This window comes from Fusarium sambucinum, chromosome IV, assembly GCF_050947815.1.
Source record: "Fusarium sambucinum isolate potato_lamoka chromosome IV, whole genome shotgun sequence".
Taxonomy (NCBI): Eukaryota; Fungi; Ascomycota; class Sordariomycetes; order Hypocreales; family Nectriaceae; genus Fusarium; species Fusarium sambucinum.
The window spans coordinates 5,278,179-5,302,459 of record NC_139291.1 but is presented as its reverse complement, the minus strand read 5'-3'; the positions used below and the strand labels follow the sequence as shown (position 1 = coordinate 5,302,459).

The 24,281-nt window shown below is 48.8% G+C and overlaps 8 protein-coding genes across 8 annotated transcripts; 4 read left to right on the top strand and 4 right to left on the bottom strand.

Moving 5' to 3' along the window:
• Nucleotides 1-1,298: 1,298 nt before the first annotated feature.
• On the top strand, nt 1,299-3,316 carry FSST1_001786 (Golgin subfamily A member 7/ERF4 family-domain-containing protein; the record flags this gene model as incomplete). The annotated part of the gene is made up of 3 exons (XM_083227712.1): nt 1,299-1,676; nt 1,745-3,157; nt 3,206-3,316. 3 exons carry the CDS (start codon nt 1,299-1,301, stop codon nt 3,314-3,316), a joined length of 1,902 nt encoding a protein of 633 aa, XP_083091968.1.
• Nucleotides 3,317-4,168: 852 nt separating this feature from the next.
• Nucleotides 4,169-5,606, top strand: FSST1_001785 (putative sodium bile acid cotransporter; the record flags this gene model as incomplete). Its single annotated transcript, XM_083227710.1, has 3 exons — nt 4,169-4,304; nt 4,365-4,550; nt 4,624-5,606. 3 exons carry the CDS (start codon nt 4,169-4,171, stop codon nt 5,604-5,606), a joined length of 1,305 nt encoding a protein of 434 aa, XP_083091967.1.
• A 189-nt stretch (nt 5,607-5,795) lies between these two features.
• Nucleotides 5,796-7,327, bottom strand: FSST1_001784 (glycoside hydrolase superfamily; the record flags this gene model as incomplete). Its single annotated transcript, XM_083227709.1, has 2 exons — nt 5,796-7,227; nt 7,284-7,327. The coding sequence occupies 2 exons, from the start codon at nt 7,325-7,327 to the stop codon at nt 5,796-5,798; spliced, it is 1,476 nt and encodes a 491-aa protein (XP_083091966.1).
• Nucleotides 7,328-8,986: 1,659 nt separating this feature from the next.
• Nucleotides 8,987-9,790, bottom strand: FSST1_001783 (uncharacterized protein; the record flags this gene model as incomplete). Its single annotated transcript, XM_083227708.1, has 2 exons — nt 8,987-9,591; nt 9,670-9,790. The coding sequence occupies 2 exons, from the start codon at nt 9,788-9,790 to the stop codon at nt 8,987-8,989; spliced, it is 726 nt and encodes a 241-aa protein (XP_083091965.1).
• A 1,322-nt stretch (nt 9,791-11,112) lies between these two features.
• Nucleotides 11,113-12,025, top strand: FSST1_001782 (NADP-dependent oxidoreductase domain-containing protein; the record flags this gene model as incomplete). Its single annotated transcript, XM_083227707.1, has 2 exons — nt 11,113-11,634; nt 11,693-12,025. 2 exons carry the CDS (start codon nt 11,113-11,115, stop codon nt 12,023-12,025), a joined length of 855 nt encoding a protein of 284 aa, XP_083091964.1.
• Nucleotides 12,026-12,178: 153 nt separating this feature from the next.
• FSST1_001781 (uncharacterized protein) lies at nt 12,179-14,103 on the bottom strand (the record flags this gene model as incomplete). The annotated part of the gene is made up of 4 exons (XM_083227706.1): nt 12,179-12,837; nt 12,886-12,928; nt 12,979-13,225; nt 13,286-14,103. The coding sequence occupies 4 exons, from the start codon at nt 14,101-14,103 to the stop codon at nt 12,179-12,181; spliced, it is 1,767 nt and encodes a 588-aa protein (XP_083091963.1).
• Nucleotides 14,104-15,384: 1,281 nt separating this feature from the next.
• On the top strand, nt 15,385-17,668 carry FSST1_001780 (VPS9 domain-containing protein; the record flags this gene model as incomplete). Its single annotated transcript, XM_083227705.1, has 2 exons — nt 15,385-17,427; nt 17,483-17,668. The coding sequence occupies 2 exons, from the start codon at nt 15,385-15,387 to the stop codon at nt 17,666-17,668; spliced, it is 2,229 nt and encodes a 742-aa protein (XP_083091962.1).
• Nucleotides 17,669-18,271: 603 nt separating this feature from the next.
• On the bottom strand, nt 18,272-21,271 carry FSST1_001779 (cation transport protein-domain-containing protein; the record flags this gene model as incomplete). The annotated part of the gene is made up of 3 exons (XM_083227704.1): nt 18,272-19,225; nt 19,287-21,031; nt 21,172-21,271. 3 exons carry the CDS (start codon nt 21,269-21,271, stop codon nt 18,272-18,274), a joined length of 2,799 nt encoding a protein of 932 aa, XP_083091961.1.
• Nucleotides 21,272-24,281: the final 3,010 nt, after the last annotated feature.

Genomic DNA, 24,281 nt, shown 5'->3' with positions numbered 1-24,281 from the left:
CGAGACTCCCATTCATCCCGATTTGAGACAGGGGCTGCAGCCAGGTGGAGCGACTGTGACAACATGAAGAACATGACCCGTACTAATATGCAGCTTCTCTCTCTTGCTATTGTATCCTGCAGTGTGATGAAGATGCCGGAGCAGCCTAACGGCTCAGGTTCATCGCCCACTCATATTGCATGAACGATTGGAATTAGTAACTCGGCTTTCAGAGATGCCGTAACGTCTGGTCTATCTAGTCCAGTATGCCCTGTCCTAAACTAATCTAGTAGGCTCAACGCCCGCCATGGCGTCACGGGAGACAACCAGACATCCCTTGATAGGATGACAGGACTGCGGAAGCCCCCTTGTCACGAACCGTCGCCTGTCAAAAAAAATCCATTCAGGGGATGAAAGCCTAGTGATGGCCTTAAGAACCCAGGAACTTGGGAGCCCCTGGTTTTAAAGATTCAAGATGAAGATTTGATCTTACATCACATACCTAAACTAACCAGGTACGTAATCAAGAACAGGACAGCCCAGATAGGAAAAGTGCCTACCTATAGTTAGTAGAGGAAAGGAAAGGACTGAAAGAGGTCCGGTTCATATTGCATGACAAGACAAGACCACCTCGGGACGGTGGCCCGGGTTGCGTTGGGTTTTGAATGATGAGACTTGGGCTGTATTAAAGTAACCAGACTGCCTCCCGTCACCTCCGTGTCTTGCACACGATTTCTTTATTCAACTCTGATTACCTTTTCCTACGACATCATTTCAGCCCCAACAACTCCAGGGCTTAACCACCGTTTGTTATATGAAGCTAGTTTATCTAATGCTTCAAGCGAGCGCAAATCTCCGCCAGTCAGCCTAGACTTTTGAGCCCTGGTATATTCCGGGGACACCGGTAAAGAAACAAAAGGCGACAAAAAGCAACGAAGTCAATCGACAAGCGAATATAAAGGCTCAAAAAGGTCCCTTCTTCTGCCTTGGCTTCGTTTTGTCTAGCTGACGGCTTCTGCTGAAGGGAGTTCAACGTCCAATAGCATAGCGACAACTAGTCGCAAAAAACTCGACAGCCCTACCAATAGGTAATTTTCCAAGACTGAGTCGGCTCCTCTGCCTCTGTATCTAGGTCTGCCACAATATTCCCGGATTCAATTCTCCTATTTGATCCTTTTGGGAACAGCAACCTACTAATGACGGACAAGACGAGCTGAGAGAGATTCCTTGCTTACTACACCCACTTGCATGACCTGGAAGTGACCTATACAACCTACTAGGGTAGGTATCAACCCAACTCGCCCAGCAGGGCACTGAATATGCTGGTTTTCAGGGCATCCAGCAGCCCATCTTCCACTAAACCCCCGGTCACCCTCTCCCCAGCCTCCTTGTGCCGCTTTCATTGGCCCACCGTCAGCGAATTTCCCCTTGACGTCTGGTCCCTTTGTCGCTTCTTTTCTTTCTTTTCTCCTTGGACTATCAACGACTCGAGCAATTCCTTTGCCCGCTGCCGCTCGATCATCCACTGCGACGAGTCCGAAACCGACGACGACCTTACAGACAGCATCGCCTTCGGCCCATCACGCTCTCTTAGCATTGCCGAGAAGAGCTTAGCGACATCCCGCCGCAATCGTCGCATTCCTTCATTCTCTGTTTCGAGCTCCGTCTTCCACCACCACCGGCTCCGTGCACTGCCCGTTAGCGCTCAGCCTCAACCAGGACTTCAGCAGCAAAGACATATTCAACAAATCTGTCACGGCTTCAGTCTTATCGATCACACCTCTACTCACGTTTGCGTGAGAAGGACCTCGCTATATCTCTCGAGCGCGGTCGTCTTGGCGGCCGTGCTGACAACCTGTTTCCGACGGATCCTCTACTCTCCCGACCACCCTCCAACCCCGTACCGGCCGCCTTAGATGTCCCGGGCAACACTCTGATCTTAAGCCTTGATCCCCCACAACCTGCCTATCCCAGAACCGGCTCATCTTCTGGTCGAGCTGCCGCTTCGAACCCTCGGCAACAGCAAAGTCGAACCGCCGACGGTCGTCAACCATCAGCGTTTCATCCTTCGCCCTTTCGACCTCAAAAGGCTGCCGGAGCTGGGCATCGCACTCGTCGTTTATCAGCCGCTCGTCTCTGGAATCCTACCAACTCGACTCCTCGGCCTCACACCAAGCCCGACTCATCGCGCAAACGCCGTCCCTCGACTCCTCCTCCACCATCCATCCCGCTACTGCATCCCACCTTCGATCACCGAGCACCCCCTGATTCCCTAGGCGCCGGACCCAGCGATTACCCTCTTCTTACACTCTCCGAGCAGCATCAAATAAAGCATTCGCTATCCCCTCGTGCAAGTCTTCAAGTTGATAGGGCAGGAAGCAGTGACCGGCGAATAAGCCTACCCAACTCGGTGCGCGCGTCTTGCGACGAGAAGGGATCGCGACGAGGTGCAGTATCGGCTGAAGAGTACCGTCTCAGTCGGGACCTTTTGGCCCAACGTTCTGTTGTGGAGGATCCAATCGTCAAGATCGATAAGGGCAAAGGGAAGGCTGTAATGATGACTGAAAACACTGATCCTATGCCGTCGTACGGCACGGATTTGGAGCGTGGCCCGGATATTATGGACCCGCGAATGTCCAATGTATCGGCTGGTGATGGAATTGGTTCTGCCTTGTCAACGACAAACTCTTCGATTATGGGCGAAGAGGTCGAGCCGGATGCAGCTGGTGAATGGGGCCCTCAACATCCCTGCTATCCGCATCTAAATCCTCATGTACCTGTCGATTCGCCTGAATACACTAACACACGGATCATCCGAATACGTCGCGACTGGTTAATCAAAGGCGACTTGGCGCCCACATTTTCAAATCTCTATCCCGAGATCCTGGACCCCGCTGGCTTGTCCGAACAAGAATTCCGTCGGATTATTGAGAAGCTCAATGGAGAGTTGATTCCCGCCTTCGATCCGTACAGCGCGAGGAATATTATTGACGGCCTGCTTGGGCTTGTCACCGGTTGGGTTTGGGATGACATGGGTCTCACTGGCGCCAAATCCAGGTTGAATAGCCTCGAGAAGTGGATAGAGCAATGGAATTGTGAGATGGAAAAGGCCATGGGCGCCGAGGATGGTGTTATGCCACCCAAGATCATGCCTCTACGTCAAACAGGTTACATGACAGTAAGTTACTTTCTTTATCGCAATCGGGCGCCATACTAACTTCAACAGCTCGACATTCAAATCCCTGATCCTGAGATTATGCCAGCCCCCAGTACCGCCAACCCCAACGAATCGAGGACAGCCTTACCTATGACGCCTTCGTCCGCTGTTGTTGCTTGAACATAACATTCACTTTCGCACTTTACAAATTCCTTCAACTGATTGGCTGACAGACAGCTCTTCATTCTTCTTTAACGTTAACTTCTTTAATTCCTTGACGACGAACGAGGCGGCTCCTTTGATGAACAGGACGTCTCTGAACGAGTTCCGTCAAGTCTGTTCATACCCTTGCAGACTTGGGAGAGATTATTCCTTTAACTCATCTTGATACCACTACACATCGCATGGCGTTTTTAATTGGATTTGTATTTTCTTGCACGGCTGGTCCTAGATTCCTTGTTTCTGGACTGGACTGGACTGGACTGGACTGGACTGGCTCGGCCTTTTCTTTTTTTGTTTGTTTATATATCATGGAGAAATGATGGGTAGAAAAGTTGCGGCGGTGTTGAATCCGTCAAACTGATAGCGTTATGTTAGGTGCCTCTGAACTTGCGACATGCTCTAGATGAGGATGGGATTAGAGGTGGTGCTTGCTTGGGAAGAAGTTTCTTTGTATCATGTAGTTTCTGATATGGCAAATCCGTCTAATACCATGACATAAATACTCCTACTTCATCAAACTTCCTCACTGGTTGGTTGTAAATTTCATCATAATACCTAGTGCTTGCATGAGTCTCCGATATTCGGATCCATCAATGGACATTTCAAAGTCCGCCCTCTATCTTCGAACGCGGTAATAGCCCGGGCAACTTCTGAGTTATCCCTGCCAAGATACCAAGCCCGGATTATAGCCATGGTTGGCCATTAGCACTGTCTCCCATTTAAGAATGACTCCGTCCTTCTCATACTCCCAAGTCGGCCTTTAAAAGTATTGATATTAAAACATGGCGAGTACGCCTCCGAGAGTTGAGAATGTCGAGCCAGGAAAAGCAAGAACAGCCTAAGAGAGGATTCATCGGCTGGGCCAAGAGGGTGACGGACCTGATACTTGCGCAGTATCTTGTCATTGGATTTGCCACCGCCTGCGTATTAGGATATTTCTTTCCGTGTAAGTCATCTTTCGTCTTTCGTCTGACGCAGATGCAAGTTGCTCATAGTCGACCTACAGCTGTCGCTCGACATGGGGGCGTCATACGCTCCGAGTATAGCGTCCTCTATGGCGCTGTTGCTTTCATCTTCCTTGTCAGCGGACTGCAGCTTTCGCCTGAGAAGCTACGCAAGAATGTGACAAACTGGAGATTACATATTCTGGTTCATGGAATAAGTTTTGCTGTCATCCCAGCTATAGTGTTGGGTAAGTTGGTTTGACGCCAGTCTCCCATTAACGGCATGACAATAAGGCCCGACAAATAAACTGACATTAACAGCCATTGTTCATATCTCCATTGCCGCTGGAGCTCTTGAGTCGCAAACTCCTTCACCACCAATTCTCATCGGTCTTCTTACTACGGCATGTCTTCCAACAACCATTGCCTCCAATGTTGTCATGACACGAGCTTCAGGGGGTGATGAGGCTGCGGCCATCATCTCGGTCGTGATCGGCAACGTGGCAGGATCATTTCTCTCACCACTACTTATCTACGGCTTCTTTCCAACTGGTCATTCTGAAGTGTTCGATAATTGGCGCCCTGCTGATCCATCTACCCTGGGACACATGTATGCAGATGTCGCTAAACAACTATGTCTCAGCGTCGTCTTGCCTCTCATTGTCGGTCAGGCTATAAGATGGAAGTGGGAAGAGCGTACAGTGAAAGTTCTCAACAGACTTAAATTGGCTAAAGTTTCGACAATATGTCTCGTTCTGCTTGTCTGGACAACGTTCTCTGGGGCCTTTGGTACCGGGGCGTTGAAAGACTTGTCGACCAGCAATGTCATTTTCCTTGTCTTTATGAACGTTGCACTGTATACTCTTTTTACCGTCATCTGCTTTTTCCTCGCGAGGCCTCCCGAGAGATTGGTCAGAATGACTTCTTCATCTTGGCTGCGGGTCTTGTTTCAGCGTATGACCAAAGAGCAGACTATTGCGGTATGCTTTTGCGGCGCGGCCAAAACAACAAGTTTGGGTATCCCGCTGGCAAGCTCAATGTGGGCTCGTGCGGATGATCTGACACGGGCTTATATTCAGATACCAGTATTGTTATACACTATAGAGCAGGTTTTTATGGCCCAAGGGTTAGTGTATGTTTTCAGATGGTATATGCGTCGTGAAGTTAGGGGGAGCCTCGACGAGGAAACAGAACAGGATAATTCTGGGGAACAACAGTCTACAGCAACACATACGGAAGCTTCTGGCTTATCAAGAGAAGTTATTGACGCGAATACAGAAGAAAAGGTACAGCGTAGCTCATAGGGTTTCGGCGTGGCGAAGCTCTTGGGACGGCTTCAGCCTATGCATACATATGTGCATTGAAAAGCGTTCGCATACATAATAGCATAATATATATTAACTCATGTTCACTTTGGACGATAATTTATAAATTGTTTATATTCATGCGCAAGAAATCATATAGTTGTCATAATCATCTTGTCTCGGCCGATTTCAAGTTTGTCCTGCCTTGACTTTGCCCACGCCGTTCAAGCCATTCTCCTCCTTCTTGATGAGGCTGTCGAACAAGGGTTTCAAGTGCTGTGCGCTCTTCTTGGGGTAACGCTTTTGGTCGTTCTCGTAGTCGACATAAGTCACACCGAATCGAGTCTCATAACCCTCGGCCCACTCGAAGTTATCTAGCAGGGACCAGGCAAAGTAGCCATGGATATCCACGCCGTCGAGACGCGAAGCGTCAGCCATAGCCTTGACATAGTCGTCGTAGTACTTGACGCGGAAGTCGTCCTGCAGGATCTTCTCCCGTGGCATGTCGTTCTCGCCCTTGATGCTGGTGCCGTTCTCAGTGACATACATTCTGGGGAAGCCGTAACGCTTGGAAATCCAGACAAGCAGGTCGCGGAAACCTTGAGCACACGGTCGCAGCCAAGTAGACTGAGTCTCTTCACCGATGCAGTCACCTCGGTGGTTCCAGAAATGCAGCTCAAGGTTGCCAACAAAATCCTCAGGGGCAGCCTCACCCTCGCAGTGTTTAACATAGTTGGCTGTGTAGTGGTTCATGCCATAGAAATCGTTTGAGCCCAAGACAAGGGCCTTCTCCTCTGGTGTAAAGGTAGGGAGGCGATCACCGAGTTGGGCACGCATCGAGGCTGGGTAGTCTCCAAAGTAGATGGGGTCGGCGAACCAGGAAATAGCAAATTCGATCTTGCGTTCGGCAGCCTCGATATCCTTTGGGTCTTTGGGGTCCCAAGGGTATGTGGCGTCACCATTAAGGGTGATTCCAATCTCACCGCCGTTCTTGGGCTTGAACTCCTCACGGTAAATCTTGACGGCGCGGCCGTGAGCGACAAGAAGGTTGTGGCCAACAATCCAAGGCTCGGTAGAAGAGTCGCCAACGTCAGACTTCTTGCGGTCAGAGCAGCGACCAGGAGCGTTGGAACCGGTGCTGTAACCAAGAATGGCGGAGCACCAGGGCTCGTTGTGGGTGATCCAGTTCTTGCAGCGAGGGATCGCCTCGAACATGACACGAGCATAACGCTCGTAGTCAAGGGGGAATTCCTCACGGTTCAGGAGACCACCATATCGACGGTCCAGCTCATCGGGAACATCCCAGTGGAAAAGGGTGATGAAAGGAGTAATGCCGGCATCAAGAAGGTCATCAACAAACTTGCGATAGTGGTCGATTCCAGCTTGGTTGATAGGGTCGTTACGACCACCGAGTGGGATGATTCTAGACCAGCAGATGGAGAATCGGTAGGCCTTTGAGCCTACGGACTTGAGAAGAGCGATATCCTCGGCAGTTCGGTTGTAGGAGTCACAGGCGGTGACACCAGAACTGCCATCTGCGATCTTGCCAGACTGGGCACAGAAGGTATCCCAGTTTGCGGGGCCTCGGCCATCCTTGTCAATGGCGCCCTCGATCTGATAGCTGTTACGGAGGTCAGTTGTTGCCGCACATGACAATTGTTGCGAGAAGTAACTTACGAAGCGGTGGCAAAGCCCCATTTGAAGTCTGCGGGAAGCGACATGGTGGGTGAACTCTTGACTCCTCGAGTTCCAAATGTGCTATGATATGCCAGACAGGAGTGAAGCTATCCCCAAAGACAGCTCGTCGAAATAACAGAGAAAGATGCTGAATGCAGGAGAGGAGAAGGTATTGTCTCTTGAGCATCAGAACACTCTCTTATATACCCAAACTCTAGCATGGGTTGACTGTCTATCCCTCCTTCGCCCTCGGCTCTGCAACCTCCATTCCACTCACAGCTTAGGCGCACTCATGTCAGCTACATGGTGTAACTGGGCTGGAGGACAGAATAGAGGGATATGCCTCAAAGATCGTGTCTGTTTCTTCGGACCGTCACAGCCGTGGCCGGATCATCTGCCCCAAAGGCTGGGGTGGGGTTGACAATGTTGCAAGAGCATGATTATGGTTGGTGGTCAATGTACCTTCCGGAGTTGAATTGGTGGATTAAGGTGGTAGGTATAGGCGTACTAAGGGCCATGGCGGCACCTGCCCAGGCTAACACCTGCATTTTGCTGACGGGATGTCTCCTTCCATTCTCTTAAAAGGCAATTAGTCCCAACCAATAGCTAGTACCGTTGCCCCATGGGGATTCGTTTCAGAATCCCTCTAACGTGGGTGGGAATCTAGTCTAGGCTCTTTCATGTTGTCTACTACGCCGCTCTATCGTTTTTACCTCCTCTTCATCCCTTTTTTCCTCGTCCCATTGTCAAATTTCAGAAACTCGCTTTTATCCAATTCACAGCAGCCGAGTTGAGGAAATCATAAACTCTTTTTGCACTTTACTCTTTTAGTCGTACATGGACATCCGTGCTCGTCAGACGATTCCCGCCCATCTGTGCCTCCACGAGCTTCGGCCCGCCTCTCCGGCGCCACGACAGGCCGCTACCGCCAGAACTTCGGTACCTTCTGTCACCATGGAACCTGGAGCATGCATGCCTCGTCTCGCTTGGCTTCGCCTCACCGGATGAAATAAACAAACACAGGAGCAACTCAGCAAGTTCCTGAGATCTCGCACTATGCACGTGGTGTCTCGGCTTGAAGATCCAAGGGTCTTTGTACTGCTATAGCCCCTACATTCTGGGTTGCATTGTGTTTCGGGTGCTGAATGCCTGGCTTTTGTCAAGACCGGTTCCTGTCAAACGGGCCAGACTGTATTACCCCGAAATCCCCGGCCTGTCATGGTTGATAGGGCCGGAACACCATGCCCTGTATTGGGATAGTCTGGGTTTTGGGGCTCTACTACGTACCTGGTCCAAGGTCCGGCTCCATCTTCTCACTTATCTTTCTTCAACTCTCCTCATCATGCGATCGACTGCTTCTGATGGACTTCTGAGATACGCTGGTTACTACACAAGAATGATCAATGATACATTCATACGAAACTAACAGATACTCAAATCACAATCGTTGGGTACGTACAATTTTGACAAGCTAACTATTTAATATCGCTGTTGAGCTTGCGTCAACTATCTCTAAAGAGCGACTTGATAAACAAAAATGCCTCCTCGCCTATGCGCCTATCGACAAAAGAGGATCTCGTTGCCAGGATTCTAGCAAAAGTCCTCGTCATTAATCCCCTTTCGCATGCGTTGATCAACAGTCGCCAGCTTCTTTGATATTACAACGGACTCCACCAGTTTCCGAATCTACTCAACGCTGCGTTTTAGTTCCCTCCAGCAGCTGCTTCTAGATCGTCCCGGTCCTTCATCTTCCGCTTTCCAGGGACTGACATTTCCACATCGACATCATGTTGTGGAGATCCATTGGGTTCGTCGCCGTTGCCTGAGTATTCAACAATCTCCCACTCGACCTTGACTCGGCCATCTTGCGATTGTTTGACGCCTTGGCTTCGGCGCATGTTGCCCAGGCGTGTTCCTTCGACCATTCCATCGAACCAAGGGACTCCGTACGATTGGCGCAGTGCTGTGTTCCTGCCCACTACCTCTGGTGGTTGTGTAGTTAAAGTCTTATTGTCTTCCTCCTCGGGGATTAATCCCATGTCCTCGAGGTCTCGCAGGTCTTCCCTCAACAAGCTGCCGAGCGTGAGGTTGATAAAATCGGCTTCAGTGTGGGGGTTTTCAGACCAGTAGGACAGGGGCGTGCCACAGTAACCGCAAAAGTGACGTTTTGAGTATTCTTGGCTAGGGTGTGTGTAAACACGTCGGATCAAAGCATGTGTTTCGTCAGGGAAGAAAGAGTAGGTTGTGCTGTGGTACCACGACAACGGAACTCGAATGTAGGCGGCTAGCGGGGTTGCGAGGGATGTCTCTGTAAGCAGTTGTCAGATCATATGCCCAACACTTGGAAGTGTTTTTCTAAATCTCTTGGAGGAGACTTCAAACTTACGATGGGCAGAATCAGTGTTGAAGAGGACCTGTGCCTCGTTGATGCCATCCTGTGGGACAGCAATAATGTACCGGTTTCGGCCGCATTGGCAGCCACCACGCAAAGGTCTGAGGGTGCTCATAGTTAAAGCTGGCGATCAAAATGGTGGAGTGATAATAAACTTGTTGGGGAGCCTGATCGAAGGAACGAGTCGGTAGTTTATATTGTTCGTGCTGGAGAGGGAAGTAAGGATTCAGGTGAGGAAGAGTTGTAGTGACTTGGAAGGCCAAGTAATGGAATTGTTTGCCCGGTGATCAGCAGTTTGCGCCCACCTATTAATTGGGCTGTTTCCCTCCCGTCTGGATCTTGCACGTTGAGGGGAGGTAGTTGCAGTAAAGCTCTGAGCTGAGTGTGCTCCCACCTCATGGAAAGCAGGTGGCAGGACCCAGCAGATGAGCAGGCAGTGACGACATTCTTTCAGTGAGTTTCCACTAGAGCTCGAGTTGCATTCCACGACACTCTAGCGCTTCGTGGGGTCTTCTAGAATTATGGATGAATTAGGTATGCCACCAACCGACCAACCCTGGGCAGCTGAACTAAACGCCCCTCTTTCTCTTTTTGTTAAGCCCCGTCAACCTGAGTTACCCTAAGGTCTATATCTGTATTTCACCATCAAGCAAAGTATCCAATACATATATATATTTGATATAACCAAGGCCTCATAACTTCTGAAAAATTTCAGTCCTGTCATCAATTTGACCCATTGTTATTTCTCGGCTCTGCAGTTGCCTATGCGCTGGCATGTACCTATGTTGAGATGTATTCGCTGGCTCGCCTGAGACTCGGTCACTAACAGAATATTCCAGCAATATCGAATGCATGCACGATCCCTGATTATGCCAACAGGTTTCCAATCATTTTCTAGTCATAACATCCCAACCAACAAATAACAAAGCTCGACACTTTTCGACTATCGCGATAACTCACCGCAACGCGTTTCAGCTCATAAAGATCATTGCTACCTGAATACTATATACCTAGCACAAGCTGTATAAAAATCTCTAGACTACGTGGTAAACATCACATGTGCTCGAAACCGATACACAAGTAGCCTTAAAATAATGTCTTAGAACCCAAAAAATAGACCTTGCTCGACATTCGATCACTCATATTCAGGTGGAGGAAGAAGAATTTAGCTCCACTGTCTGCTTACCTCCCAATTACCTCTCGTCTACAATTCAATGGATATATATATATGCATTTACACTACCTATCTATGCCAGGGCCTAAAGCAATAGAACTGCCAAAAGCCACTTTGTTTTGCCGACAAGTTTGTTTTTCAACCAGTAACCTTTACTGCAAGTGGTAAATAAGACTCACTAAGAACGCGCATGAATCATCTGGTTTAGCTTATGATTCAAGCCTCGCATATCATCACCACTAAACTGCAGCGCACTCTTCACCATGGACTCCGCGCTCACTGCCACGAGCCGCCTCTCTATTCCAAACTCCACAAGTGGAATTCCCTGTATCGGGTTCGGCAGCTACAAAATCCGCGGCCAGACGTGCGCAACCGCCGTGCTTGCAGCGCTTTCCGCAGGATATAGACACATTGACTCAGCGGCTCTGTACCGGAACGAAGTACGTGTCCGTGAATCAATTGAACAATGCGGCTTGGCTCGCCAAGATTTGTTTCTTACTACAAAGGTGGGAAGCCCGAGAAGGAAGACGGAAAGGACCGAGGTCTATGAAGACGTTCTCGAGACAGTGGAGCGTATTGCTGGAAAGGATGGTTATGTTGACTTATTACTGATGCATGTCCCTGGAACATCACGAGAACATCGACAAAGCTTGTGGGGAGCTATGGAGAGAGTAAAAAGAGAGGCAAGAGCACGACATATTGGTGTTAGTAATTTTCGAGTAGGGCATCTTCAGGAGATGAAGGAATATGCTACCGAGTGGCCTCCAAGTGTGAATCAAATCGAAGTGAGTCATTGCATACAACTTGCTCAAGAAAGAAATCTAACACCTTTTCCGGTGCCAGCTTCATCCATGGTGTCAACAAAAAGAAGTTGTAAAATACTGTCAAGACAATAATATCATCATCGAGGCATATAGCCCGCTTGCTACTGGTGCCCAGCTGGACGATCCAGTAGTTGGAAGTGTCTCTACAAAGCATGATAGGTCGCATGCTCAGATTCTTATTCGTTATTCACTACAAAAGGGTTGGATCCCGTTACCCAAAAGCTCGAGGCCGGATCGCATTTCCGAAAACTTTGATATCTTTGATTTTGTCCTGGATCAAGATGATATGGAAACCTTGGATAATTTGGATAAGGGGTCAACGGGTGCTGTATTCAAAATGAATGTAGACTAGATTTCATACTATTATCCCCTTTTGAGTATGAAGACTTGTGTTTGTGACATTCGATGGATTTGTATTACAACGCTAGATACATGACTCAGGGTATATACAACAGTACTGATAGAACATGGGTGCGTCGGATGCTCATACTTTCAGTAAAGAACCCTATGTCCTTCCATGCTTAGCCCATTCTCTCAGGATGTTCTTCTTAATTTTGCCAGTGCTTGTCTTGGGCAGCTCATCCACAATCTCTACCTCTCTGGGAACCATGAACCTGCTGATGTCACTCTGGTGTTTGGCCCACTGAATAATCTCATCCCCGGTCACGCTCTTGCCATCCTTAACTGTGACGTAGACCTTGGGCCTCTCACCCCAGTGGGAATCTGGAACGGCGACAGCACCAGCCTCAAGAATGTCCGGGTGTTGGGCCAGCATGCTCTCAAGAGCAACAGAAGAGATATTCTCGCCACCAGAGATGATGATGTCCTTCGCGCGGTCTTGGATCTGAGCACTGCCATCTGGATGCCACACTGCTAGGTCACCTGAGTGAAGAACGCCTCCTGCAAACAATTCCCGTGTGGCTGCAGGATCCTTGTAGTATTCTTTGGCACAGATGTTTCCCATAAAGACAATCTCACCAATTTCCTTGCCATCTTTTGCGACATCTACAAGAACTCCTTGTGGCTGGTCTGGCTTGATAATGCGGATTGGTAGACTGGTTATGAAGCCGTGCCCTTGCCGGGACATCTTTGCATATTTTTCCGTTGGAGGTAGACTATCCCACTCAGGTAGAGTATAGCATTTAGTGATGGGCCCGTATGTTTCTATCGGGTATGTTAGTTGTGTTCTTTTTGAGGTTCTACTAGACGTACCTGTCATTCCGTAAACGTGGACAGGTATGAGATTTAGTTTTGTCTACATGTTCGTGTTAGAATATTCTTTCTTTAGGATTTGGAAACACGCACCATTTGTTCAAAAAGGTATCCTGTTGGAGGGCTAGCGGCCACTGTGACTTTGACTTCGTGTGGTAGCTTTTCAGCTTCCTTAGCCGCTACCAGTAACGTGTTGACTGTTGGAGCGGCATTGAAATGCGTAATGCCCTCGTCCTTCAGCAACTTCCAGATAAGAGGATAATCGATCTTTCTAAGACAGACGTTGGTGCCACGCACGGCAACAACGGACCAGGGAAAGGTCCAGCCTACTGCATGGAACCTGTGGATTGTTAGTCGTTAAATATCCATCGTGATAAGATAAATTCTCCGTGTTACTAACATTGGGAGGGTCCAGAGGTATTTGCAACGTCCGATATTTAGACCTGACTCGACAATGTTGGCCATGGCAGCAAGGTAAGAGCCTCGATGCGTGTAGACGACGCCCTTGGGCTTTGAAGTTGTTCCCGAAGTGAAGGGTATGGCAAGCATATCGTCCTCACTCCGGGCCTGGGCATGAAGACCCGCCCAACCTTGGCTTCCTTGGGCAATATCATGCTTCAAGCCCTCGAGAACAGCATCATCAAAGGGACCAGACAATTGACCCACGGTGGCATCATTATCCTGGCAAGAAAGGTTAGCAACAGCCTCAAAACAAGCGTATGCCTGTTTGCGGGGGAGAAAATCAACCATATCAACAATCAAGGGCACATTCGTGTGTTTCTCCTTGTACGCATCAAGCAAGCCAACAAACTCATTGTCAACAATAATGCAATCCACTTCAGCAAAGTCAAATATGTAGGCGATGTCTTCTTGTTTTAGACGGTAGTTGGCCGGAACAATAACAGCTCCTGCTGCTACAACGCCGTAGATAGACTCGAGGAAAGCAGGCGTGTTGGGAGCGAGGATGCCTACGCGCCGATAGCCATGCTTGAGGAGATAGTAAGCGAGACCACGGGCACGATCAGCAAACTCGGCATAGGAACGGCGCAGTACAGCTCCGTTAACAGTGATGTGGAAGATGGCTTCGGCATCGGGCTCAATGGATGCGGCGCGCTCAAGAAATGTTGTAGGGGATAGAGTGTGAAAGTTGACAGGAGCCGTTGGATGAGGGCGGAGATGACTGAGAATAGAACGAATGCGAGAAGGGGGGTCCGACATTGTGAGTTACGGTATGAGAAAGGCAGGCAGAGATGGATGTATGTTGTGAATCTCGTGACGTAGGTATGAATAGTATCTACGAAGGTAAATGAGATGACTTCAATTCATAAGTAGCCATGTCTCGGTTCAGTCCGGCAAACACGGTTCTTGCTCGGTTTCTCCAAGTACTGATTGCCCGGCCGGCCATTAGCATTCATTTCAAGGGCGATTACATACTCGAAGAAGCTTAGCAGAGCCAATAAACCAATCACGACCTTGGAGATGATAGATCCATGCTTGTTTATTCTTTAGTGTCCTTTGTGAAGGCGGGGACCCCGCATGATTTGCTGCGGAGGAGAACAGGGTACTTATCTATGGGATACTTGTTTTCCATGTTTACCTACTTGGCAAAGATGGGGGAAGGGAACGAATAATATCGATTTAAAGACCCCAAATCTATCGTTAAGAGATGTGACAGACATCATAATGCAGAATACTCTCCGCTCTGAACAACATTAAGCGCAGTAGAGAATACTGCAGTTGACATGGTGTAAGTGAAGCCAGAAGCATAGCGGTCAGGTTTATAAAAGCTAAACCGATACCGGAGCCAATGGTTGTCAGAACAGCGATATTGAAAGATAATAGAATGATGATATCAAAAAGAAAGACGTAGGCTTTGTGACTTTATCCATATAGGTACTTTATGGTAGATACGAGGGAACCCATCACAGGTTGAAAGTTGCTATTAATCGAGGTTATTCGGGTGTGGCGCTGAGTGGCTCAACTATGGCGGTGCAGCATCAGGTCGAGGTCTCCACCCCTCCCTGCAAGTCAATCTAACTTTACTTACCCACTACGTAACGTAACTTAACTGGAACGGGGTCTTTCATATGATTCAATTTGAGCTTATCACTTCGTATACATCACTTGCTACTGTAACCAAATACTTTACACTCTTTTTGCGGCTGCAGCGGGTGCTCTCTCTTCTTACTTACTGTCTACCTAAGCCACCTATTCATTTGTATAGAGTTTCCGGCCAGCACGGACAGAAGGAACCACCCCCCGCCATTTGTACTCTGTTACGTCTCAGAAGGTCTGCATTGATGGTTCTGTCCTGAGACACGCTGGCCGTTGCATCGCATCATCTGTGTTTATTAGGTTCAGACAGCGTAAACCTTCCACAAAAGCTCCCTCTCTATCAACGGTATGTACTTCAATACCCCGGGCGACGGGTGTAAAGCAACTGTTCTTTCCCTTCCATCCGACCTCCACCGACCTTCATCAACTCTCTGGAAGCTCATTATGATTGTCTATAGCCCAAATCAAAGATCCATGACGTCCCGCGACCCCTCCGAGAGCTCCCCAGCTCGTCCATCTGCTATCCGTACCGCATCTCATTCGCATACCTCCAAAACACCTACTTCCACCACCGGTGATCGCTTAGCGGTCCCTAAAAGAGCTCACACCTTCGCAAATGCTACCTCATCTTTAGATGATAGCGCTACGTCTCCAGATGCATTCGAGACCGGCGAGCATAGCGACTCCGATGATGGAATTGAGGTTACCAGAGCTTCCGTCGAGCTTGATATCCTCCCCATCGAGCTTATTACATTGACAGACAGGTATGCCGAGGAATGTACTGCATCGCTTAAATCTCCGTTGCTGAATCCATCTCCCATTCATAGCTTCATCGAGTCGCTGAATGCCAAAGTTCATCCAACTCCTCCCAATATCGAGAACCTCTCACAAAAGTTTCAAGACTTCTATACACAAGCGTCGTCCAATATCAACACCCACATCAATGCCCTTGCCTCGAGGCAAAGTCGCGATGCATCGCCTACACCATCTGTCTCTTCCATCTCCTCTGCTGCTAGCCGATTACGTTCCAAAGCCAGTGCGCTCAGCATAACCAAACCAGAGCCTGAACAGCAAATGATCACTGCGGAACAGCTAGCAAGCCGTAAGCGCAATAGAAAAGCCCTCGAGGCCAAGAGGTCGCTTCTTGAGGAGGCCGTTGAGCGTAGATTATGTGAAGGCATCTACGACAAGATTTGGCGGCATCGAAGTACTCAGGATGAGGCGCATGACGATAAATTACGCTCAAAGACAGCTGCTCTGGCCTTGGTCGGAATCGGGCCTTCTGACCTGGGCATTGACCTAACAGGCGAAGCGGATGAGTCCGGCGAGATAACTCGCCCAACAGAAGATGACATTAAGGAGAAATTGGAACCGGCCAGACGAGACATTATCATGATGACACAGAAACGATATCCTTTGGGAAAGCTTAATCACCTTAAGGCTGCCCACCGGAGCATCGTCGATACACTTGCTCACTTTCATCCTTCTGCATCCGCTGATGAAATTATGCCTATGCTCATCTATACCCTAATTACGCTTCCACCTGAAAATCTACATGTCATCAGCGATGTCCATTTTATACAGTACTTCCGTTGGGAGCCAAAACTCACGGGAGAGGCTGCTTACTGTCTGACGAACCTGGAGGCTGCCATCAGCTTTTTGCAGACTGTGGATCTTGCGACGCTGAGAGCAGACGAACAGCTTTCCGGCCCAACAAAAAGCACAATACAGAGGACTGAGACATTCCCTCCGGCGTACCAACAAGGAGAAGCATCTTCGTCGCTTGATGGTCCTAAAGAGAGCAAGACCAACGCTGATGCAGCCAAGGTATCCGATCCTGATGTTAAGGCGACACAGGCATTGCGCAACCGCCGGCTGAGTGATCTCATAAACGGGCCTACACAAGCCTTTGGTGCCGCGAGCGATGCCGTCTTTAATACGGCCGACCAAGGTTTAAAGAACATATCCAACAGCTTGGAAGGCAGCTATAAGTTCCTTGTAGGTAAATTGAGGGAGCACCAGGACAGTCCTCGAGAATCTATTACTGTACCGAGGACCCTGGAAGATGCCCGCAAGTTGGTCAGTACGCCATCTCCTGATGAGGAGGATACCACTGGCCTCAACAGGCTAGTTGTACTTGATGATGCCGACCCGTTGAAACGTCCGGCGTCGCGTGAAGATAGAGTCTTGAACCTGATCGGAGGTCTTCGCGACCGTAGTACGGATAGCACTCGAAGTGGCCGCAGTGCGAGTTCATCAAAGAAAGTTCTATTTGCCACAGAAGAACCAAAAGCAGCTAGTCAAACTCCGGGACAGAACCCGGCTGTCTTGGATCAGATGCGCAACTTGGGTAACTCATTCAACCCCATGGCTCGGCTCCCCAGTATTAGTATGATCCGTGGGTTTGGGCGCAACACACCCACAACGCCGCCAGTACCGACAACCAAGGAGACAGTGAAGCCCACAGACGGTGGGGACTTAGGAACAGTAAGTCAAGGGTCTTTGCGGAAACATACAATGCGTTTTGTACTGATTCATGTAGGCTTTCCCCGATATTGCTCCGGCACTTCCGCCCAAGGAGATTCCCAAGATTGCGCCGCCCAACAAACGGTTTATGGAACTACAGACTCCTGGTGAGCTAAAACTGGGCGAGGTTCTTGACCTGCTGCGGGATTATCGCCGCTTGGCCAACGCATTAAAGGATATTGGCGCTTTTGAGACAAAGTGAAAGGGGATGCTCGGTATATATACATTCACATAACTTACTAGAATTGATGCATCAGGATACATTGTTTAGAATTGCCATCAAACCTTCTCATCATTGCTACATTGCAAAAAAACGTGCCGCACTTGCGCGGGAACATATTTACGAAGTCGAGACGGGATACTAGGCGTTGATGTGAGCTTGCACCCAAGGCGGTGTTGCCTTCTATTGAAAGCAAAACTATTGATCTATGCCAAAATCCATGAGGATGCACATGAGTCCTCCAAAATCCAAATAAACCCGTATTTTAACGCCCTGAGAGTGTCCACTGTAAGTGTAGGCACCAAACATAAAGAAGAATCTTGAACTCTTGTAACCACAGATTCGATGCGATATATAAGTCTGAGCCCTGACACTCCCTTTCACCCGTCTATGTTGTCATGATATTGATACTGAACGCCCAGAAAACCCTTTCAAAAATTGAGATCGCTTTTTCTTTGAGATTGCCAAGGTCGTGAATATAGTAGTAGAGCCAAAATGGTTGCCGTTGAGATGTAGTGGAGGGAGCATTGTGCGAAGATAAAGCGTGAAAGCACATATGCATGCAATGCAAAATAGTTGTGTGTTTTAGCCTGTCTCTGCCCGCCGAGGTGTGAATTGGTGGGATTCGATGGGCCGCAGGGGAGGAACCTCATCCTTCTCCTCTTCGAATACTGGTTCGGTATTAAATCGTGGGAAGTCGCGCGTGGTGTTGGAATTATTTGAGGTTGCGCGCTTGTGGCCATGGATCTCATTACTGGGAATGACAGGTCCAGGATAGAGGAACTGGGAAATGATGCGGCTATTTGCTCGCTCGCGGAAGCGGCTGACACTTCCTCTTCGGCCAGGGAAACCTGGACTTGTCGGGGGTTCCATGCCGGATGCTGCTCCCATGGACGCATTTGTACGTGTGCGTATTAGAATTGGTTGGTTTTCCTCTGCCTCCTTCTGGAAGCGTGCTTCGCTTGGCAAAAGCACAGCACGATCCAAGCCATACGGCAAGCCACGGTGCCGACCACGAATTTGCATGGCAACAATGATAAGTTTGCCGACAACAGTGAACTGCGAGCAAAGGGAGGCATTGACGTTAGGCACGCCCATGCTTAGACCAACAGTTCCGTACGCGCTGATGACCTCAAAGAGAATGTCGAACAAGTTGAAGTCCTTCGCTTTGAGGCCGCCACCTTCGCTAATGGCAAGGAGAAAGAAACCTACAAAGACATACCATAGATCAAAGGAGAGTTGGCGCCGCAAATGAGAGCCAACATAGTTGAGAGCACTAGCTGATTCTTCTTCGTCGTCATCTTTTTTGCTGCTATATACGCCAAGGGATTTTTCTTCGTAGACGTTGGTTCGGCGAATGGAAATTGCGATAGGAAAAATGGAAATGTACATCATGATCATGTACAACACTGGAAGCGCAGGATGAAGGTCACTCAAGCTGAAACAAGAGAAACCTGCAGTCCTAGTAGAAGCGGCTTGAAAGAGACCATCAGCAATACGAGTATGAACCGGCAGTTCGGCGACTGGACCCGAATTCAGCTTTGGCATATTAGCATGCATTGCAAACCACAAACTAAAACGGAAGAATTGCGTGACTTACATCAAGTATAACAAAGAACAGCAAGTCTATGGCGTTTAAAGCGACGAGGATCCAAAACAGCCACCAGTTGGCGCTCGAGGGGAATAGAAGGGTGAAGCAACGACGAGGGTGATCGAGAAGGAATCTGAGCTCTTCCCAGAGGCCGGTGTTCGTAGGTACAAGTCTAGACAGAACCCAGATAACGAAACGCAGCATGACAGGAAAGCCAGTGTTTCCAATGATGATAAAGAACCACATTATCATCATGATATACTCTGAAGTATTGAAGGAGTTCATGCTGTCAGGTGTTAAGGTAAGACCCAGATCGTTGAAAGCAGAGTTGGCTGTCCAGAATCCCCACCAAGTTCTGGAAACGGCACTGCCCTCAACGATTCTGCCATACTTCTCCGTATGGAGAATCCAAGGAAGGAGGAAGGTTACAGCGATAAGCTGGAAACCCCAAAAGTAGGAAAGCAATATAACGGCCAGAGTCCTCAGTGACCGATATTCGATGCCACCCAATTCCTCTCGCTGCTCAAGGGTCAACCCCACAAAGTTCGAGTTTCGACCCATAGTCGGTGTATAACTAAGATAAGGCATGTCCTTGGTGTGGTCACTTGTTAAAGCTGACTTGATGGTGTCTATTGTGCGAGTTCGGAAAGCACGACTCATTGTGCTGTCGGCATCGTCGTGTGTTTCCTTTTGACCACGGTTGAGAATACGGGGTTTTCGCATCCTGATAGCGTCGAGAGTGCCACCAATGGCTCTGGCATCATCGGTCAATTCGTGTTTGAGAGGACGTTTCGGCTCCGCAATAACGATAGTTGGTCTACGACCAGGTGGCGCTCTCGAGTCGATAGTCGCATGATCTGGTCTCGATTCTACCGTTCTCGTCATGGCGATAGTGTTGTTGTCGTCATCTCCATCGTCATCTTCAAGTCTTCGCGGGCCCAGCCCTCTCTCAGTTTCTCGTGGACCGGGAATCCTCAGCACTTCGTTATCTTGATTTCGCTGACGCTCTAGGATGGCAATGTGTTCTGCGTGAGTTCTTCGTTGAGGGAACTTGGTCAAATCATCATCAACTCCGTCGCTTCTCTTAACCGTCTCGGCAAATTTGATTCCAGATGGTGTGTTCTGCGTTTTGGATTGATCCTCTTTCCACTCATCCCTGTTGTCATGGTGAGCCTGACCAGGCTTCTCGAGTGGACTCAGCTCTATGCTGTTGGATCGTCCCGCTGAAACTGTATCGCTATCATCGCTGTTTGTAGGTGGTTGGCGCGGTTGGTGATCATTTTCATCATCGTCGTCGACAATTGCCTGGGATTGAAAGGCCTCACTCCCGTCTAATAGAATGCCATCATTGGTGATCCGCTGGCGCCGTCCCTGAGCAGGAATAATGGTGATATGCCGGCCGTTAACTCCCTCTTCATTCTGACGATCGTCGTTTCGCGGACGGGTTTTTGCCTTGGAGATGGTAGCGCGGCGCTGTCGAGCGTCTGTAACCCAACCCTGGAACCTCTTTTCAAACCAGTAAAGACGCAGAAAAACGACTGAGGTATGTAGAGTGATAGGGTTAGAGGTCAAAGTAAAAAAATAAACAACGACCTGTTGAAAGGTGTTGAGAAGATTGACGTCGATGGGATTTAGACCAGCCTGCGTATTGGCTCCACTTGCAAACATAAGGGAATCGATGTAAGAAGTTTGACCACGGCCAGACCCGTAAATAATAACAGAAGCACATAATGTTGCGCCGATGATCCATGTGTCTGTAAAGGACTGTCAGACTGAAACTCGGCATTGGAAACTGATACTGCATAAAAAGCAATAAGTGCACATCGGCGTGGGGGTCGAACCGATGAGGTAGTATGGAGAGGAACATGGGACGACTGCATGCGACTTGACTTACAATGAATGGAAATAAAGTTGAAATGCGGTTTCTTTGAGACGAAGGGCGGCTTGACAGCTTTGAGCCGCGCCCATATAGAGGCGCGCGCCTCGGCAGCCATATCTTCTAGACAAAAGGAAGACGGCTGGAATCCTTTGCAGCTATAATGAAGATGGAAAAAGAATAAAGAAGGAAGGAGTAGGAGCAAAAGCAGGAGCAGGGGCTGAGAGGATCTCGCAGCTATTTGGGTTGGTGTTGGTAGCCAAGCTTGTTGTAGACTAGACTAGACCATGACCATGGCTACTGTAATGGTTATGGCGTAACTAAGGCGGAGACTGGAGAACGGCGGACATTCGATTTGCTGCACCTGGAACAAGGTTTTCTTCGGAGGGAGTGCGGGTACAGGAAGTTTGAACTTTTTTGAAGGACAGGAATGGACCGCGGCTGGGTACCAGTGAGTCTCTGGGGCACCTCTAGTGGCCAATTTGGCTGAATAGCTGTCGTTGTGATGGGTGGCGCGCAAGGAAAAGGGCGCAAAGCTGTATTCTAATATAGTCAGAACGATCGACTAGCTAAAGAGTGTCCAAATTGAAGACAAAGGTTGATCGATTTGTAAGTAAAAGAGCATATTGGGTTGTGGACAATGTCTCAATTGGAGTTGACAATCAAATTGGAAAAAGAGGTAGACAAGAAGTTGTAGGAGGGAGGGCACTTGGATATGGATTAAAAAAAAGATAAAATACCTAAACAAGAAGGCAGCCTGATGAGAATTGAGTAAAATTTCTACAGATAAGGTAGGTGTCCGAGGCAAGTACCAGTCGTCTAGACTTACGGAAGGGGGTAGAGCACCTATGGAAGGAACCCTGAGCATAGATACCTCTCCTGCCCATTCGAGTACCTTCACTTCAGATATTAAAGTACATCCAAGCGAGAGACAAAATAAAGCACTGACCGATCAAAAAAAAAAAAGACAACGGCGACGACGACGACGACTCGGAGTTGACGAAACAGCCCACGAGGGAGCTGCTGATAATTTCAAAGGGTCCCAGAATCCATGTCATGATAATAACCTGATGCCTGATCAGCCACAAAAAAAAAACCAAAAACTACCACACTATGCATACTCCCGTCTCTTGGCTGATCTATTGCTCCGAAAAAGAAAAGAAAAAATCCTACACAACATAGACAAGGGGGGCTCCTCAGAGAACAACCAGAGAATCAACAAACTTGAATGGGAGGGAACGCCAAGATGGGACCGAGATACTGGGTCCATCAACGATCCAGGCACACACCCTAGCTTGTCTGTGCGGCGCGCACACACGCGGCATTGACAGGGCCTGAACAAGGATTAGGGAGGCCTAGATGCTTGCAGATGGAGCTCCGGCGGGCGGCGGGAAACAGAGAGATGGGGACGAAAAAGTGACCTGAGGGCATCATTGGCTTCTTTTTTACGACAAAGAAAGGAATCCGCGGCCAATGCACAGGATCCCTTCCCCGGCACTGGCATCAATAGATGTCCGCCCATCAGTCTAGCGGCAGCTCCATTGGAGTCCCGAGCTTGTCGTATTGATCCTTTCCCTTCCACGGCACTTGTTGCTTAAGAGCAGCGGAAAGGGAGAGCACGAGGATGAAAGAAGGAGAGGGACGGAGCGGAGCAGATTACAAGTATGAAACTGCTTCCAAAAACAAGCGCATACAGTACGTTCAACGCCAACAGACAGCAAACTACTACAGCTAAGCGGTATGTAACAGAGACCGTTGAAACACCCGCTGACCCTGACATACACATCAATATCATCCATTGATTGGCAAGCCTTCATCTAAGTCAGATAAAAAGGTAAAGCTAATCTGATCAGGGCATTGATGACGCCAGACTCTTTGTTCCAGATGAGATCGTTGTTCACCTTTACCTCTGCGTCGGCTACTCATGACTATCACTTCCAAATTAACTTTCTCGGCCATACCATTCTCAGGACAACGTCATAATGGAGTCTCATCGCCCAAGCTTTGGAATCCGAAAGTTCCCTTCATTTTCCCTGCATTTAACGACAAAGCCCTTGTCCTTGTCTGCTGTCTGTGTGCTACATCGCCATTATCGGGCCAATGGCATTCCTGATAATGCAATCTCCAATTCAAAACGCCAAGCAAATTCGGAGATCTCGAAAGCTGGTGAAACCACTTACATGTGCTTGTTCGAGTCAAACGAAGGGATAACTAGTCGCGCGAGATAGAAACAAAGTCGGTCAAGGAGCGCAACGACTTACAAAACCCGGGAGCGCAACGTTGAGTGGGCGCATTGTCCGACGTAAAAGGGGCTCGTTGGGACAAGCAACTATTACCCTGGACAAAGCCCAGGCCAGTCTCCAAAATATTAGGGCCGTTTCTCATCACAATAGGCGAAGATACATTACATGATCGATCGCGATACATCCGTTCGTTGCTTCCAAACAGAGCAGGGACGAGCAAAACTCCTTTCCTCCTGGAATTGAACGTCCATGCCACTGGACTCGAACAGTAGCCACCGCTCCGCCCTTCCGCTACAAGAAAAGATAGCTTCCGACTGGTAACATGATGCCACGCCTCCCATGCTACCACCCATATCACGCCTGTTTGCATGTCTGATACCTTGTGGCTTTGTCTCAGCCGCCTGCTGTGTACGAGGGTGTTGCATGACGATCAATGAAAACACCGGAGGAGTGAAGCCCTCTTACGGATACACACAGATACACGATTTGCGACTCAGTTGTGCATAGGGCCAATAGCTATCATGCCATCGTATCCAGGAAGGCTATGCAAAGAGCCATGCATAATAAAATATGAGGAATGTCTGAATCTAGACCGCCTCGCCCTTATCACGTCACGCATACCTTGAATTATCAGTAAGCATCTTATAATGAATAACTGACAACACCAGAAGGACGAAGAATTTGTAGACAAGATTCCTTCATGATTTTTTTGGGGTTGCAACACAAAATGCGACCAGAAACCGAGATCAAACCCTAGTACTGCCAAGCTTTCTCCCCGGAACACTAGGTGACGCTAGTTCAAAGGGCCCTAGCCCAACTTGAGAGCTCTGGCTTTAATTATTAAAATAGCTCCGGCGACGGTATTTGTCGATATAGTTTCTTGTT